The 17684-nt window shown below is 42.3% G+C and overlaps 1 protein-coding gene across 1 annotated transcript in view; it reads right to left on the bottom strand.

The window, feature by feature from the left end:
• Positions 1-391: 391 nt before the first annotated feature.
• NDUFA10 (NADH:ubiquinone oxidoreductase subunit A10) overlaps positions 392-17684 on the bottom strand; it is a 43275-nt gene continuing 25982 nt past the window's right edge. Inside the window, exons 9-10 of the mRNA XM_075027769.1 lie at positions 14798-14906; positions 392-839 (exon numbers count right to left, since the gene is read on the bottom strand). Coding sequence (XP_074883870.1) covers positions 771-839; positions 14798-14906 — 178 coding nt within the window. The 3' untranslated portion in view covers positions 392-770. The remainder of the gene's footprint in view (positions 840-14797; positions 14907-17684) is intronic.

Raw genomic sequence — 17684 nt, 5'->3', positions numbered from 1 at the left:
TAACTAACACCAAATGAATAATTTCTTGAAAAAGAACTCCAACTTGGACTTTCAGGGACTTGCAAAAATAATAATTACGTTTGTCTTTTACAACCAACAAATATTTTGATCTATAGCACCCATTCAAAGGAAGAAGCTGTGAATACAACTGCTGGCAATTATTTTGAATTTTTTTTTATACATTTAAGCACAGATATTTTGCTGTTTAAATTGAGATCAACACTTACTTCCTTCTCTCAATGAACTTTTTTTATGCTTGCCTGCTTTGATGCTGATATCCAGTAAGAGGCTTTCAGAACTTGATGCAAGCGTGGTTTTTTAGCATGTGCACTCTTCTAATGAAACTAATAAAACACCATGCATGACAGAGCAAGAAATTAACTTGGAGAGAGCCAGGAGGATACAGGTTTAATTTCTCCTGATTCAGCAAAACAACAATAATCCTGTATAATAATATGCCACAGTCTTGATGAAGAAAAAGTTCAGCATTGATCTTAAGTCTGCCCCTGTAATACCAGATCACTTTGCTATCACATATTGACTACTTGACATCCAAAGACAAAGCACCCTGAATTCACCAGGGAAGAACAAACCAGAACAAAGTGATTTCCCTTCTAGGAGTCTATTCTCTTCTGCTATAGCTGGAAGATGATTTAACCAGTGTTTTCTTTGCACTACACAATTGATGTGGAACAGGCACACTGAACTCGGCTTCTTCTTCACTCAAGTTCTGTGGTCCGTCGCAGGTAGGGCTCCAAAGGGAGCAGATTTCATTTCAGCCAGATCCACTTGTCACCAACTTCAGCATTGTAGCCTTGCCTAAAATTGCGACCAGGAAGCTAGAGAAAGCAGAAAGTTCAGTCAGAAACATTTCTCTCTTCACCCTTTATGGAAATCTTTAGATTCTTTATGAAGTACCTCATCATATCTGCAGAAATGCAACATGAAATACATGTTTACAACATAATGATTAAAACTTATAGAAAAATCAGTCCCTCTGAAAAAACTGAGCTGTGCAGTTGAAGGGGGGGGACGGACCCTCAAAAAACAGTATGCCATAATATTGATAAAAAGTATGCCAATAATCTCAACAGCACAACAGCATATTCCCCGTGGATTCATCCAACTCTTCTCCCCTACACACCCTTGTTCCCAGTTTTAATAAGAGGTGACCCCTCTAACTGTAGCATGTAGTAGAGGAATTGAATCAGTCAGTAGAATCTCATGCCAAAATAGGCACACATTATTAAATACATGAAATATTTCATCCATGAAATACTGAGTTAATTACTACATTAAATTAAACCATTCAAATGAAATTGCGTATTTAGCCTTCAAGAGCTGAACTTCATTAAAGCAAAAGCAATATCTGCCTGTCTTCATAAGCAAAGCCAGAAGCCACTACTCACTGGAAAAAACAAAGTTTCTTGAACCCCCTACCCAAATTTCACTGTATCCTGGGACCTAAGCAACAGCCTTCACTTGCTGCCTCTGAACCTCACTGATCTTTCAGACTGCAACTCTTCCACACAGACCCTTAACGCAGCTGGGAGCAGCCTCCACCTAGGCAGCTCGGACACACAGGTTAGCCTGACTGACCTTTCTGTACCTGTGGTTCCCAAACCAGAGCTCAAGGAACCACAGTGCTGCCGCACGAAGTCACCCCTCCAGCCAGTTCATTGCACCTCAGGGTACATGAGACAGCAGAGGGCTGGGGAGCACAGCAGGAAGCCTTTCCTTCTGACAGCATCTCAAGAGCTTGGCCTGGTTGTACAGGCCACAAGAGGATCACGAAGGAGTGGTTTGAGCCTAGCAAACCAAGAAATGCATCGCAGAGGGAAAGGCTGGCTACACTGGAGCACTGGGAGGGGGACATCAGATGTACTAGGAAAGCTGGAGGGTTTGCACCCTCACCAGTGAGGGAAAGCAAATTATTATGCAGATAAGAGCAAATGGAGGTGAAGAGCAGTAGCCTAAACAGTCTTGGCATTTGGGAGTTCAAGGAGTTACATCTAGTCCTAGAGACAACGATCTGTTACCTCTAAGTCTGTGAAAGGACACGAGACACTGAAGCACACAACCCCCTTCCTGGTAGTCCGTCTAGCCAGCCAAACAGGCGCCCCGTGACTAAAGCCTTCCACAAGGGTTCCGGAGGAAGAGGACACGCACAGCGGTGCAGACCGTGCGTCGGGGTGGAAAGCCAAGCCTGGCCCTCTCAGCCTGCTGCCGTGTGCAGCCACATCGCAAAAGCACTCAGGCAGCATTACAGACACAAAAATTCAGCAGCCAAGCTGTTCTACGTTCAGCTTTAAAGATCTGGGAAAAGAGGCTGTTTAAGTAGCAGCCATTTTAAGGGATTACAGACACAGCACACAGGACTACAAGAGAAAGCCTGCCAGAACAGTTAAAATAGCAAACTCCTCTTACATAGCGTATGTGCTCTCTCTGCAGGCGAGGAAAGTGCTCTTCCAGGCCAAGCAGGCTGCATCAGGTCAGCAAAAGCACGCTTATGTGACAGAAGACTCAACACAAGTGTGCCAACAACACTGTCATCAAAATCATCTCCTAACAACTTGCTTTGCAAAAGCAACACAAATTTTTAGTGCAGTTTCAGCCTGAATAAACATAAACCAGGCTCCATACCCACTAGATAACTAAGCCACAGGAACAAAACCTGCCAGCAACAGGATCAGTGCATAAAGTAGCTACTTTGGCAGTTAATCTGAACTGAGTGATCCTATGGAAGAAACAGATGTAGATACATTTCAACCTCTGAGTCTCAGGTGTTAAAGCACTCCCCTTCAGAAAGTACTGCTCATGACCTGAAATGCCAGAGATGGTTAGGTCCTAGCTTCAAAAGCAGAGTCTATCTTCAGAACCTCTCTTCCTATCTCCAGGAATGAAAAAGAGACAGAACACAGCATTCATCTTTGAGATATAACACTAGAATCAAGAAGCAAACCACCATGAAAAAGCAAATGTGTTTTGTGAGAAAGAATGAAGCAAGCAAAGATGCTATACTAAAATTCCTCCTTTAAAAATAAGCTATCCACTGGCAGCCTTTACAAGTAATTAAGCACAGGTCGTCTGCTCATCTCCACACAAACACTGGCTTCACATGGGACCCTGTGTCCTGTGACATTCGTCCTGATTTTTCCTTTAAAAAAAAAATAAAATCTAAGAGTATCCTGTTTGAGAAAGCTGCCCCTGCAGAGAGAAGCAAGACCCAGTCTTGATGAAATCTATACTCAGGCCACAAAACCAGCTATTTAATCCAGGATGAAGCCTGTCGTTTTGAGGAAGGGGAGGGTGCTGGTTTTTTTTTTTATTTGAAGGTCAGGAAATAAGACACTTCTTTCCCTAAAACATCAAGCTAACAGAAGATTTCTACCTCCTTCATGAGACATTCCCTGCCCTGCCTTGTCACAAACCATTACAAGCCATTCGTGATCAGTTTTTCTAAGGTTTTTTTTCATTTAAAGTTGTCTTTAATGTCTTGTCTAAATATCAGAAGAAACCATGCAGTCCTGTTAAGAGTTACTCCTGCTGAGCAAAGAGGAGATGTGAGATGGAAATAAATGATTACTATCTCTGCCCTGCAAATTTACAGTGGTGAGCTAGGGAGGACATCAGACCTGCTGTGACCAGCCTGTATCTATTAATTCTAGCAAAAAACCAGCTCTCCCTGGTCCTCTCCAGGCAGCACATAATTGGCCCTTTGATACTTCAAGAGATTCCCAGATAACTAGATTATTAAAGCAACAGGAGCTCTCTGGGAAAATACAGGAGTTTACAGTTTCATTTCTGGGTAACTCTGCCCTCTTTAAAAGATACAATATCAATCCCAACAGAATTCAAATTCATTGTCCAAAACAAATTCCCCATGTGTCTTTGGTTAAAGACATGCAATACATCAAAGCAAATTTTATAATAAGTATTCATCCATACTCCATCGTTCACAGTGGGCCTTGGCAAAAGCAGTCGAGTTTTGGGATATGTTACAGCCAAGCTTTCAAAATAGCCCCAAAAAAATGGAAAAAGAGGAAGGCACAGTAAACAAATCCCATACTACCTAGCAAGCAGAACGATGTGAATTTATGTTCTGCATGCTATCTGCACCAGGTACAAGTAACATAGATGACTTCCTGAGAAGGGGCTCTTCAAAGCTCACTTTTTACGGCTGTGTCTGTTGTAATAAAGCTGCACAAATAGGAACAAGGTAGGTCTATCCCAGAGGGAAGGAAGCTAGTGATCTTTTAGCGCTTATTGAGCATTTGGAAAAATACTGGAACAGGACTCATTCCTGTTCTTGCGGTCTTCTGCCTCCCCTCCAGCTCCTCGCATGCCCACCTCCTGCCAGAACAAGCTTTTGCTCCGTGTCACAAGGAGCCTGGATTAAAATGGCCAAATGAAAAGTGTTGCAGCAACATTGCACAGAGTGGCTGAACAGACTGAATAGCATGATGCCAACAAGAAGAGCTCCTACAGTACCCATCCTCTCATCTCTCTGCTGCACAGTCCAAGCCAGCTCTGCAACTTTGCTGGATCATTCCACAAGATCAATCAAGCCCCTCACCCAGCAAGAAGCTATTCACTCCTTCTGGCTGGGTTAGTTTTCGGTGATTCTGCAAGCTCAGTCAGCCAAACACATACCAGACCACTGCAAAGAAGAGTGGTGGGAGCACCAGGGAAGATCTGGGGATGTGGGGCAAGTGGTAGGAAGTGCTTCTTCTGGTGACAACAAATGGTTAAGTTGGTGCTCCAAACTGCACCCAGCTGAAGTTCCCAGCCTGTTCTGCCCACAGCTGCTTAGCCAGCACAAGGGCAGGGATGGGAACAAGCAGCCAGCCCTGAGGGTAGTGATACTGCAGCCAGAAAAGGTAAACCGTCCAGCCTAGAAAAGAGATGATGGAAGGGAGACAGGGCAAAGCTCTGCATAACTTGCCAGTAGCTGCAAGAACACAGAGAGGGACTGAATATTCACCGTCGCTTCCGGTTCAAGATACAGGTGCCAAACAAAGCCAGTGGCTTGAAGGACTCCTTGCTGAAGGATACTGCTGACACAAAATTTAGAGACTCTCAATGGGAAACCAGGCAACCACTTGGAAGAGAGCTGCATTTTCCACGAGACTTGTGCATTATGAGTAAGTTTCCCAGTCAGAATTATAATGAAAATCAGCAAGGCCACATCATTTGCATGTGGCTGGCACATTCACAGGAACACTCCACACGTTACCTTCAAATCAGACTTGAGTAAGACCAAAGAAAAGGTGTGACTTAATGGCCACGTTAAAAATAACAGTAGTGCATCCTATCACGCCTGATTAATTATTAACAACACATTTCCACAGGCAAGTAAAAGAAGCAGTATGCAGGGTCAAATAAATCCTGAACTCTCTTAGGTCCTTCCCTGACATCAGCCCAAAGAGACCTATGGAACCACCAACATGTTTGTCCAGCACCAAGTGGCAGAGAAAGCAGTTGACAATTGCACCAAAGCTGAACCATCTTTCCCCGGAAAAGTAAGAAAAGCTGTGTCATTATCACAGCAGGCATCTACACACACACTCTGCAACACAAGAATTAAGTCTCTGTCCTCAAAAGCTTACAACTAAAGAAGCACTGAACAAGCAAATGGGAACAGAGATCCCACTAGACAAACCCAACAGCTCACATGCATCCCTGCAGCAGGAAGCAAGCATAAGCTCCTGCAAGGTCACAGCCAAGTAACAGATTTTTCCACTCCATGGAAATGGATGAGATGGGGAATCAAGTCTTGGTCTGCTGCTTACACTGTGCAGAACTTAAAGTTGGCAGCAAGGATTATCTCAAGAAGTATGCGATAAAATCCACCACACAGAGCATGAAACTAATGAAGTGAGCTGTACCCAAAGGTAGAGCCAGCTCAAAAGAATGAAACTGCTCAACTTTAAAAGAGCAATAGTAAAGAGATGAAAACAAGATCATCTCATCAATTAAATTAAGAACTCTACCACAAAGTGTCTGTCAAAACTATAAACACGATGAAAAGCCCTATAAAGTGGTACAGGCTGCAGAGTAGCAACAAACAGCTTCAGCCAGCTGTTTGCTATATGCTGCAGCCACATTTCATAGCTCCTCAAAATAATTTCAAACCAGACATGTACAGGTAGAGCTCTGGAGAGTTTTAACAATCTAAAAAGGTCTACATCCATCAGTTTAGAGTCTGTCTTGTTTTCCAACATTTCAGGAGCAGAAAGAATTACCATTTTTTCCTTCTATTCCTGTGCTGCTTTATACTAATGGCTGGGCTTCACAGCTAAAACAGATCTATAAATAGCATGTTTTGAGCAGCACTGATCAAAGAGCACTTAAAAACAGAGTCATTACTCTGCAAGCACAGGCTCATTCATCAATATCCAAACCTTTCCATTTAGTGGCTGTTTATAACAAGCATGATAATAGCACCTTCCATCACTGCTGTTAGCAAAGACTACTGCTTTTTCCAGTAGAAATCTTGACTTCCAGAAGTTTATTGCTGGCACACAGCTAAAATCCGAGAGAATCTAGGAACATGTAGCTTCATATATTGGTTGTATTCTGGAAGGGTTTGGTTCCTAAGTTCCAGAGCAACAGATAACAAAGGGGAGGGGGGTGTAATATGCCCCAAACGCACATTCAAGGTGTATATGGTTTGGTCTCCGAAGGACTGACATAGATAGATGTTTGTTTACAGCTTGACTCCTGCCATTCTTTACACAAACAAAATTCTTAATGCTGTTAGCATTCATTATATCCTAAGTAACAAGAGTACTCAAAAAGCTGAGGTTAAAACAATTCCAATTTGCTGAAAACGTTCAATGAATGTTATCCTGCCCTTCATTCATTCACGAAAAGATAAACAAGACAGTAGAAATCTTTTGGAAAGAGAAGTGTCCATAAGGAGGACACAGCGTATTTCTTCTTCAAAGCTGAAGTATTTTATTTCAAACAACGTAAAGTGAGCTTAAGCAGGAAACTGATTTGTAGAAATAAATGTGACACGCAACTCGAACTAGAAACACCATAAACAATCTAATGTATATCTCTAGACTTCGTTTTGCAGGACAGCCAAGAATAAATAAGCAACAGAGTACAACTAAATATTTTGTTGCAGCTTTTCTCCGCAGTGCCTACTTGCCCTAGTGACTATTCTCTGTAGTGGGAGAATAATATCCAATTTGTTTTTTCTCAGCAAATATGTTAGAAATGCCAGTTATCCACTACAGAGTGCAAACCTACTGCAGGAGAAAGCCAAGTAACTATATCCAAGCTGGATAAAGTGTTATACTAACTGTAGGCTTGCTTTTCTAACTGGACAGGTAAAATGCAAAAAGCTTTTTCCAATAGCTTTCCTTATGTTATATAACTCAAGGTAGCAGCAGGTCTTAGGAATGGCAGATTCTACACTAAAAAGCCCCAAAGCACTTCTCAGCAAAAAAATGCTATTGGGAAACAAGGAAAACAACATACTAATGCCATCCCGACCAAAACTGTACTACCTCACCAGCACAGTTAAACACCTCAAACTGACACTATTTCATGGTTTAAGACTCATGGAGCTGTTACCCCTAAGAAGCTGGAGCAAAGCAGGGAGAGCAAGAAATAAATCCAAGTATCCTTCTTACAGATTTGCCAAAACCTTTTCCTGATCTACAGCATGATTTTCAGTATATGATACCACAATGAAATTGTCCTCTGAGGGTTTGGTTTTGGGTTGTTTTTTTTTAAAGTTTCCTAGGAGATGCAAAAGAGTGGAGTGGGAACAGTTCACCTGCAACTTTTCTCCACTTTGCTTAATCACTACCAAAAAAGATCTTTCTTCTGAGCTATTTTCCTTGGGTTTTTATTTTATTTATTTTTTATTTAATGGAGGTCTACCCGGGGGATGACATTCCTACATCGGTATGGGATTGAGAGGGATTTGTGAGAGGGAAGATGTGTTCCCACAAAAAAAATCATTTTCTTTCATAGGGCTCAGTAGCAGACTGTCACATTTTAAATGGATTATTTTAATGCCAGTAGGATATTACTGTCTTTTTGATTTACATAGGTACCCAGTGCCTGGGACACCATGGTCTGTCATCTAAAACAAAACAGACACAACTACCAAGATCAAGATTTGAGATAGTCCCAAGGTCTCTCAGGTTCCTTCCCCCCTGGATCTGGGATAAATATCCCTGCTAACTGCCCATGATATTTTTCAAGGGAAGCATGGTAGAGAAGCTACACGTTTCTAAAGCAGAATAGGGGCTGCTCTCACACTCTCTCTGTACATACAAGATTGGTGAGAGTGGAGGAGGAGTGGGAAGGTGGGAAGAGAAGGAGATCACATGCCTATTCCCACCCCTTTCTGGGTACCCTTCAGGAACAACTTTGTCATTCCTAGGTTTTAGTTATTCTTCAGGTCCTCCTGGTCTTACTGATATTTAGCCAGGCAACACCTTGTTACTTTAGAAAGGACTAAAAATATTTTTGCAGACATAAACCAGAAGGAAAAACTTTAAATTAAGCCTTTCCTAATTTATTGTGTGTCTGCTTTCATTCCTTCCTGGATTCAAGAGCAGACAGGGCTGGGCATTACAGCTGTCAAACATCTCCATTAAAATAAGAATTAGGAAGGGAGACCTTGATCCTAAGAAAATGAAAACTTCATCAAGCCAAGAAAAAATAGCAGGAGAGAGAAAACAGATGATTGTATCAAAGACAGCCACTGTGGTAACAATCACAAACACAGTGAAAAAAGATATTCTAACCTCCCCAATTCTGCAAAGGCAAGAGTACCATGGAAGACAATTCATGGCTTAGATAAGACTTATTGCAGCATTTGCACTTTATTATGTATGCATAGGTAATGTCCTCTGTGCATACAAGTAGACTTGGTCAAAGATTTTTTTTTTTTTTTCAGAAGCCCGTAGCTTTTCTCATAACCCAAAATCTGCAGCCAAAGGCCAAGGTGTTGAGGACTCCACCACGCAGTATCACCACATTAAACCTCAATGCATCATTTTGACACAAACGCTCCCTGCTCTTGATCCAGACTCTGGCTTCCTGAAAGCTCAAGTATTTCTTTTGTAGTTCAGGGTATTTTAAATGGGGGATTTGCGTGTAAGCCAGGAATGCTCTGCAGTCTCAGAGGAGATGGGAAAGCTAAAGGACATCCTAAGCCCCACTGTTTGCCAGCAGCCATCTTCAGCCCCTTGCAACCACAGCTGCCAAGAAGTGTCAGGGCTGCACTTCACACGCAAGTTGAGCCACACCAAACCTGGAGAAAGTCTTCCCTTCATGTTCTCCCTTTTGTGCTAGTTATGATCTTCAATTATAAACACATGCTCTGATATGTGATACTTTTATTTTTGGGTTGTGAGGCTGGGAGTTGACTAGTGTTGCAGGCTCACCTTCCCATCACTCAAAAGCTCGCTGTGTTACAGCTATTCCCCTGCAACTACCTAAATAACTGGAGGCATGGCAGACATTGCACACTCGAGGATTTCCCCTCCTAAGGTTGCATCCTTATGAAGGACAGGGTAGTAAAACGCCTGGGGAAAAAGCGTGGGACTCTCCTCCCCTCCAACCTGTTGCCTCTTCTCCACTTGCTGCTATGCAAGACTGCAGGGGACTGCCAGTCACACACTCCCAGGTCCTGGGGCAGAAGGGAGGAGGATGAGGAGCACTATACAAAGATGCAGCTTGACAAGGCAGCTGAGCTGGTGCAGCTGCTGTGGAAAGGCAACCACCCCACCCCAGCCACAAGCTGCTGCTACTGCCCTTCCACAGCTCCGGTATTCACCTAGCCCCAGCAACCTGTTCAGTTTGGCAGTCTAGCTTAAGACTAGTCCAGGAATAAAAAAAAAAAAACAAACCAAAACCAAAAACCAATCCCTGCTAGGTTAGCAAGCCTTGCCTCATGGTCAGCATCCCCGTATTCCAAAAGCAGTCTTCCACAAAGGGAAAAGGACAGGGAAAATAAAATGAGAGCCTTCTCTTACCTTTCAATGGCATATTTATTTGCTGTCTTGAGTTAAACGTTAGGCAGAAAAATCTGAGACGCTCGTTTTGTCTCTGCTTAATATGGAGCTGCACTGACAAGGACGGACAAAGCAGAATCATTACCACTGCCAAATAAGCCTCTGCTTTCCTCACATGGTGAATACGGCACACATCGCTTTCTGCGGTGAGATAAACTTTGCACATTGCACAATTAGATGGTTCAAAGGAGGACAATGAGAACCATCAAGGAAAGGAGCCGATGGATGGAAGTTGAAGTGTGCCAGGATCAGCAAATAGCCAGTGCATGGTGGGGGAAAAGCAGTAAGAGGGTAAAGAAAGGAAGGGAAGCACGTGGCTCACCGTTTCAATGCAAGAGCAAAAGGACACTCCAGACTGAAAGATGACAACTAAAACTGATCTAAGAAAGCCCTACACACAAGCACATGCACTCACTGGAGCTGGAAGTCATATTGGGATATGAAGCATCTTTGAAGGTAGCTCAATAGCGTGGAATAAATTCTTCAAAAAATTCATCACAGCTGTCTGCTTCAAGGGTAAGGTACACATCCCTGACTTCCTTTTTTCTGATTGTATAAATTAGGCTAACAAAAGATACAACATTTTGATATGGGATTTGCTGTAGTACAAAAGGAACTTCTAGGTGCCTAGGCCTGTCTTGTCTGAAGAAGAGTCTGTATGCCCAAGCATTTGGTCATTTTCTTTAATATACACACCAGCACGTACACTTGAATTCCAGTAAACTAGAAAGAGGTTAGGATACTCCTCCCACTGCACAATCTTACCTGCCGCCCAGAGAAAAGATGGGAAAAAAACCCAAACAAACAAATCCTAGAGCATGAGATGCAAGCCACAGTTTTTAGCCACTAATAAAAATAGCCCTTTTCTCCTTCATGATTTCTTAGATCTGTGTTTAAAGACGTTGGGGCAAGCCATTGGACAAACAGAGGAGCTGGGTTGCATGAACCAGGGTTCAGGTGAGTGGGCTAGCACAAATGCTTTCTGCTAGGACTGATGCAATGAGGAAGACGACTAGGTTTTAACCATTTTGCTTTCACCTGTTCTAGTGAAGGAATTCACCACTCTAGCGCCTGAGTGAACATCAGCAAGCACTGGACTCCAGGCTCTGGTACACCTTGTGATAAGCAAGCCCACAAAGTTTTTTGTATTTTTAAGCACAAAGTTTATATAAATGAAATGCTGATCATTTTCTTATGATCTGCAGTGAAGGGAGAGGTGGCAAAGACTATTTTAAAGTTCTCCAGCTTTGTTTTCAGAGGTAAAGACGTAGGTGATGACTTGAATATGAATCTTAGACAGCTGCACTTTTATGTATACAGAAAAGAGCATGCAGATAAAAGAAGCCTTTTTTCACCACCCCTAGGAGATTCAGCAGGACTTGCCAACAGCATTTGGGAGTGTGAAGTACATAAGTACATTATTTAAGTACACTGATTCCATTAAACAGAACCATTTGTTTTCGTCTTCTCTGCAAACACATCTGCCTAAGTGCTCCAGCTTCACAGGGTGCACATGGAGTTTGGAGCATTATCCATGGGGATTGTGCATGTTTGGAAGAAAGCAGAGATACAGCAGTTGTTAAGAAAGAAAAAAAAAAAAAGAAAAAAAAAAGAGTAGTCAAGTCTTTACTAGTCTGACAGTTCCTAAAATAATGTTGCTTCACTTACGAATGAACATGCTTATCTCTGTGATCTACAGAACCTGACTAAAAGGTTACTTTTCCCTTGCCAGAAAAGCATCTTTAGAAGTTTATGAATGCCTGAACAGAACGGCTGAACTCTGCCAGATGACTTTATGGTAATAGAAGGAGGCAGAAAGCCACCTCCTCACATGTGAAAAGAACACTTACAGAAGAAATTCAGAGGATATACATAAAAAAGCAAGTTTCTAGTATTCAGAGCTGTATGTGGCTACCTCATTATTTTGCAAAAAGGCACACATACTAAAATCTTGCACTCTGAAGAGTGTTTCCTCCTCCTCTTCCTTCTCAGTTGCTTCTGACTAATGAATATTTTGAAAAAAACCACCTTCTGCCTGGAATTTGCGAATCCCTGAAAACCACCGTTATTAGGCAGCATGAATTGTGTGCATGCAACTCTCAAAAGCACAGGAGTTAGCTGCCTATTGGTACGATCAAGGATTTATGACTAATTATAGGATTGCTGAGGAAAAAATCCCCTACGCAAATCATTGTATTTATGTGGTAAACATCATTACACTAACTTTAAAAGCACGTATTTCCCACAAGGAAAAGTTAAAGTTCTGTAATTATACCATAATTAAGTCTTTACTTAGAAGTCATGTGAGCCTAAAATCTTTATCTGTCTTCAAATGCAAAAGTGGTAGCACAGCTGTAACCATCCCTGCATAGACATGGGCAAGGCAAGGGCTTATGATTCCCTCTCGTTAGACCCAGCAACCTCATAGCCAAGATTTGTATGTCTAGAAGTTCATCTGCTTTTTCCGCTTGCACTGGTTGATCTCATGCTGTATTACCTCTGAATATAAGCCTTGTCTTACAAAGAAATTCACACCTTCATTTGCTAAACAAAGTTGGGGGAAACAACACAGGTCTTCAAAGTTTCAACACAAATAATTTAATTCTTGGAACATAAAACAGCAGGTGGGGCTGGTTTTGTGCTTCCCCTTCCAGTAGCTTACGGGAAGTAGCAAAACTCAGCATCTTTTGCATTGTACACCATCCCTACAGACAGCCCCCCCTCATCCCTGAAGGATTACACATGTCTAAGCATTCAGAAGACAGAAAAAGAGTAGTTAGCATTGCCTGAATTTAACAGAATGTTTCATGAAATGTACAACTCCTCCTTATTCCAAAGGACATTATCACTTTCCACAGTACTTTCCTGAATCAGGGCCTAAAAGCGTGCCTGCAGAAGGGAAATTATATTTTGGCAATGGTTTTTTGCACTGACAGTGCTCAGCTTCTGCTGTCAACTAACTGGCATCGGGCAGAGCAATCCAAGAGCACAGCTTTCCTTCCCAGGTATTCATATTCCTACTCCTAAGCATCCCTTTGCTACATCTGCAAGGGAAGTCACAATTTTTCCTGGAAGCCAGCTATCTGATGAGCCAGGGCATTCGCAGTTTCTTGCCAGCACAAAGAGGAATGTGCTGTTGTACAGCTAGAGGAGAAAAAAGGCTTTCAGAAGTATTACCACTGGTTCTCAGCATGCAACACTGAGGTCACATCTAGCTGTGTGTCAGGCAGCCTCAGTAATTCCCAGCTCCACTGCAAAGTGACATTTCAGCCAAAAAACCCTATCATCTTTGGGAAGAAAGGCACTGTCAGTACAGATGGATGTTGCATGCTGGCGACAAGTCATGCAGCAGATCCTTCTGAAATATGTGCTGCACACACACAGACATCTCTTGGAGTAAAGGACTCCAAAACCCCTTAGTCTGAGCTTGAAGTTCTGGACTTAAAAATGTGATACCAAGAAGCACAAAATTCTGATAGGAATTTGTCAGATGGACCAGGGAGTTTTCAAACCCGTTAAACAACCTCAAGCAGTACCAAGATGCTTTCTGCTACTTTAACCTTTAGCTTTAGACCCTTTTACAAGCTGGAAAGACTACATCTCAAATGAGGCAGACCTAGGAGCCTCTCCACTACATAGTTAGCTGAGAAGGAACAAATTACATTGAATATTCACAGGGACTTCTGAACTGACTATTCCAGAAGAAAACATTGGTAGTTCAGAGTTTCCAAACAAGTCCACAAACCTGTAGCTTACATTTTAATTTCAGTAAGAGACTGTATACTACCAGGACCAGAAAAATGATAGTGTTTTGACTATGAAAATCATTGTTTACAACAATTTATATAGAACTTCCTTCCTTTGTCTTCAGTGATTGCTTGAAAACAATGGCAGTGAAGATTTCCACCCAACTTTAAAACATACCATTGCCTGTAACTTCGGTTTGTCTAATCAGTATTAAGTGTCATCAGTTCCACAATTTCTCTAATGAGAATTTACCATACCTGGGCCTTAGGAAAATACCATGTGGTGCAAGAGGACCCCATGCCAGCTAAATAACAATAGGCGATAGGGCAAAGGGCTAAGTCAACTGGAAGCCGTTGTCTCCAGAATCAGAAAGGCAAGCAGCTAATTAAAACATTGTGTGGGAGCCTGCATGAGGTGTAAGAGAGCGCTGGGCCACAACAGGCTTTGGATGTGTGCCCATGTACAGAAACACACTATTTAAAGCAACAACAGTTTTGAGAAGCAATGTTAACATTCATACCTCCTCAGCCTACTCTAGAAAAAACACCCCCTCCCTCAGCATTTTATAAGCGGTCTTCTTTGTAGAAGTCACCATGGGTTTCCAATTTTCTTGTTTGACTCAAAGGATTATTTTAGATTTCAGAGGTCAGAGACTAATCGGGGCAGGAGAAACAAAAACAAATGAAAACCACTTATCCTTTAGTCCACATCTAAAGATCAAAAAAGAAAATCGGCTTACAAAACAAACCATTTGCTTCATAATTCCTCTTGTGGGGAAGCTAGACTTCAAAAAAAGGTGGGGATCTGGGCGAAATCCAGAACTTACTCTTAGAAATGTGCATCCCTGTGCACGAGATTGACACCTGGCTGTGCACGAGATTGACACCTGGCTGTGCACGAGATTGACACCTGGCTGTGCACAGGACAGTTATGAATGCACTTATAGCTTGGCAGGGACACCTGCCTGGCTATCATACAACTGCTCCCCTTCCAGCATTACTTACCGATCGATACTCATAATAGATTTTATCATATTCACTGCCTCCAATTGTGATTTCTGGAATGAAGCGAGGGATGGCTACAGGATCCAGCACTCCATCTTTGTCCTGAACACTGAGGGGAAAGGAAGAATGAAAAGAAAGAAAAAGTAGCAGTTAGTCCACATCCTGCCCCAGAGACAGCAACATCAGTTCTGAATTTGACCAAATATTAAAGAACTACTTTTCTGTTAAATAATACTTCCACAGGTTTTGGCTATTTTCTGGTTATGATGAATACATAGTCCTTTTCCTCACACAGCTATTTTGTTTCTTCCCCTCGCCCTTGCCTCCAGTTTGCTCCTGCTCCAACCTGTCCCTGCTTCTCCATTCCCTCCCCTAGGTTTTTCCTCCCTGGATATGCTCTGTCATTCCTGGGAGCCTTCTCCATAAAGCACCTCTAGCTTTTTGCTTTCCTACTAAGCAAGGTAAAACCAGTGGTTTTATCGATTCCCACACACTATCTTGCTATGTCAACTTCATTTAATTGCTTCCTGTTCAATTAGTTTTCAAAAATGAACCCTCACAAAGATTAAAGTAAGGTGGTGCTCTTCCCCAAATTCCCATCCTAAATGGATTGACACTGAAGCAATCACAGGGTTTGGAAGCAGGCAGTGCCTCTAGCATCCTGCCTGGGAGTAACCAGGGGAAGCTTGCTGCAGCAGCTCTAACAACAGATACCAAGAACCATCAAAAATCCACACTGCACAGCACCAGCACTTTCAAATACCCCAAATTTAAAATGTCTGAGAAACTGCTAGAAAGCCACCTTCTACATACTGGTATTATACATAGACCAACAGCGCCACCTATATGTATTTGGGGAAAAATAAATCCATTTGCGGTGGACAGTGACCAAATTCTAAGTTCAACACTTGAAACTCTGCAAATTGTATTTTTTCAGTGAATTGCATTTCTTTACAAATATTTACATACACATAAAGCATATGCCCTGAGCAAAGCAAAGTTAATCATCTTTAAGCAATTAATTTTTTTCCCTAATCACAAATTTTGGGACCTTACCTCACAGCACTGAACAGTTTAAACAAGTAAACTAGTCTGCTAATGTATCCTGACATGCACACTGTAAATTATCCTACTACAGACAAGTTAGTAAGGAAATATAATAATCTAGTAAAAGTTGAGATGGGAGAAGGTAAGGATAAATGCCCTTTTGCAAGACAAGGATGAACACCAAAGATGCTTCCTATACACCACTACAGTATCTGTCTTCACATACATTAAATGTATATTTCACATGCTGGAAGCCAGGAAAATGAGTCCTCCTTTGCCTCCTCACCAACACAGCAAGAGCTATTTTCATGACATGCTAGCACCGGCCCTCCCCTGGGCCACTCCCAGCCTTCTCACTCCAGGACAGCCTGGAATAACCGAGCTGGGATGGAAGAGCTTGCCCAAAACGGTGATTTGACAATGCAACTGGTTTTATTTCTGAATCCCAGCATGCTTCAGGAAGAGCACCTTTGCACCTGCTATGTCTCCTCTCTTGGGGTTCTCTGAGAAGGAATCAGCTCTAATACCCACTGCTAATTAACCCCAAACTAAAATAAACAGACCCCAGCAGAAAGCAGCCCTTCAGGTACCAGCTCTTCATTCCTCAAGTACAGCCCATCCTGCAACCACACTTGTAATGAGTACCAACGCTACGAGCTTAATCTGCATTTTAATCTGCATTCTCTTGTGCAGAGAGCAGAGAAGCTAAGAATTTTGATTTGAACAAGACCACGTGCAGGCAATGTTTAAAGACCTTGCTGAGCTCAGGCTTAACAGCACAGGTGGTGGAAGATCCACTAAATACATCAGTGAATAAACATCGCGATCCCTTCTTCCCACAGAAACGGGAGAGTCCGCTCTTTGCCAAGTAGCAGCAGATGTTCTGGACCTTACAAGTCTGTAGGAGAAAGCAGATAAAATTTGTCCAGGCATATGTGAAGTATAACTTGACACACATAAAGCAAGTCCAGTAGTCAACCAGTCTGCAGTTAATCCATTCCTTCGTGAATCTCAGCCAAATGGCAATTACAGAGGACAACTCCCAGGCACAATTTATTTTAGTCAGTGGCCAAGACAAAAAACCTACTGCTCTTAAAAATTCTTTGCTCTCACAACCACTGCCTCCAAAGAAACCGCTGCACAACAAAAAAACACAAACCTAATGCTACCAAAGATGGCTTCTCCAGCTTCAGCTCTGCACCTTAAGAAATAACTTTGAATACTAACTAAAAGCACCACCCAAAGACACCTGCCACAACAATGTCTTTAACCACAAAACCACATTCGCTTGCCAGAACTAATTCACTGCTCAGCAGGAAGCATTTAAAGACACCTTTTATGTTTCCTTAGTTTTCTCTCTCTCCCCCAGCACAAAATTATCACTATTTATTATTTTCTGGCACTTAACCATGTTTTCTTGAAGCAGCTTTCATCATGCAGTAGCACAGCTTCCCAGAGTGTGCTTTACCTACCCAGAAGATTATGCAACATTTCAAACCTAACAGAATATTCAAGTGACTGCATGGTCCTAATACTGTAGGAACATCAGATTTTTAGCTCACCATCACTGCAACCATCCATAATCCTGTTAGCTAGAGCTCTTCCCATTGCTATACAGGAATCACACTTGCAAGTACATTACAGCAACGGGTAGCTCATCTCTTCTCCAAAAGCACCTATTACACACCTACTTCACACATTATGTCCAGTACAACACGCACAACCAGGTACTGAGGAATTGGTACTAACACATTCCTGCCTCTCTTCAGAGGAGGATGTCCTGTTTCCCTTACAGGCAGCTTACAACAAGGATACACAAATTTTATAGGGAACCTGCAGA

The sequence above is a fragment of the Buteo buteo genome, chromosome 5, assembly GCF_964188355.1.
Source record: "Buteo buteo chromosome 5, bButBut1.hap1.1, whole genome shotgun sequence".
In the NCBI taxonomy this organism is placed as follows: Eukaryota; Metazoa; Chordata; class Aves; order Accipitriformes; family Accipitridae; genus Buteo; species Buteo buteo.
This window is presented reverse-complemented; position numbering and strand designations above follow the sequence as displayed.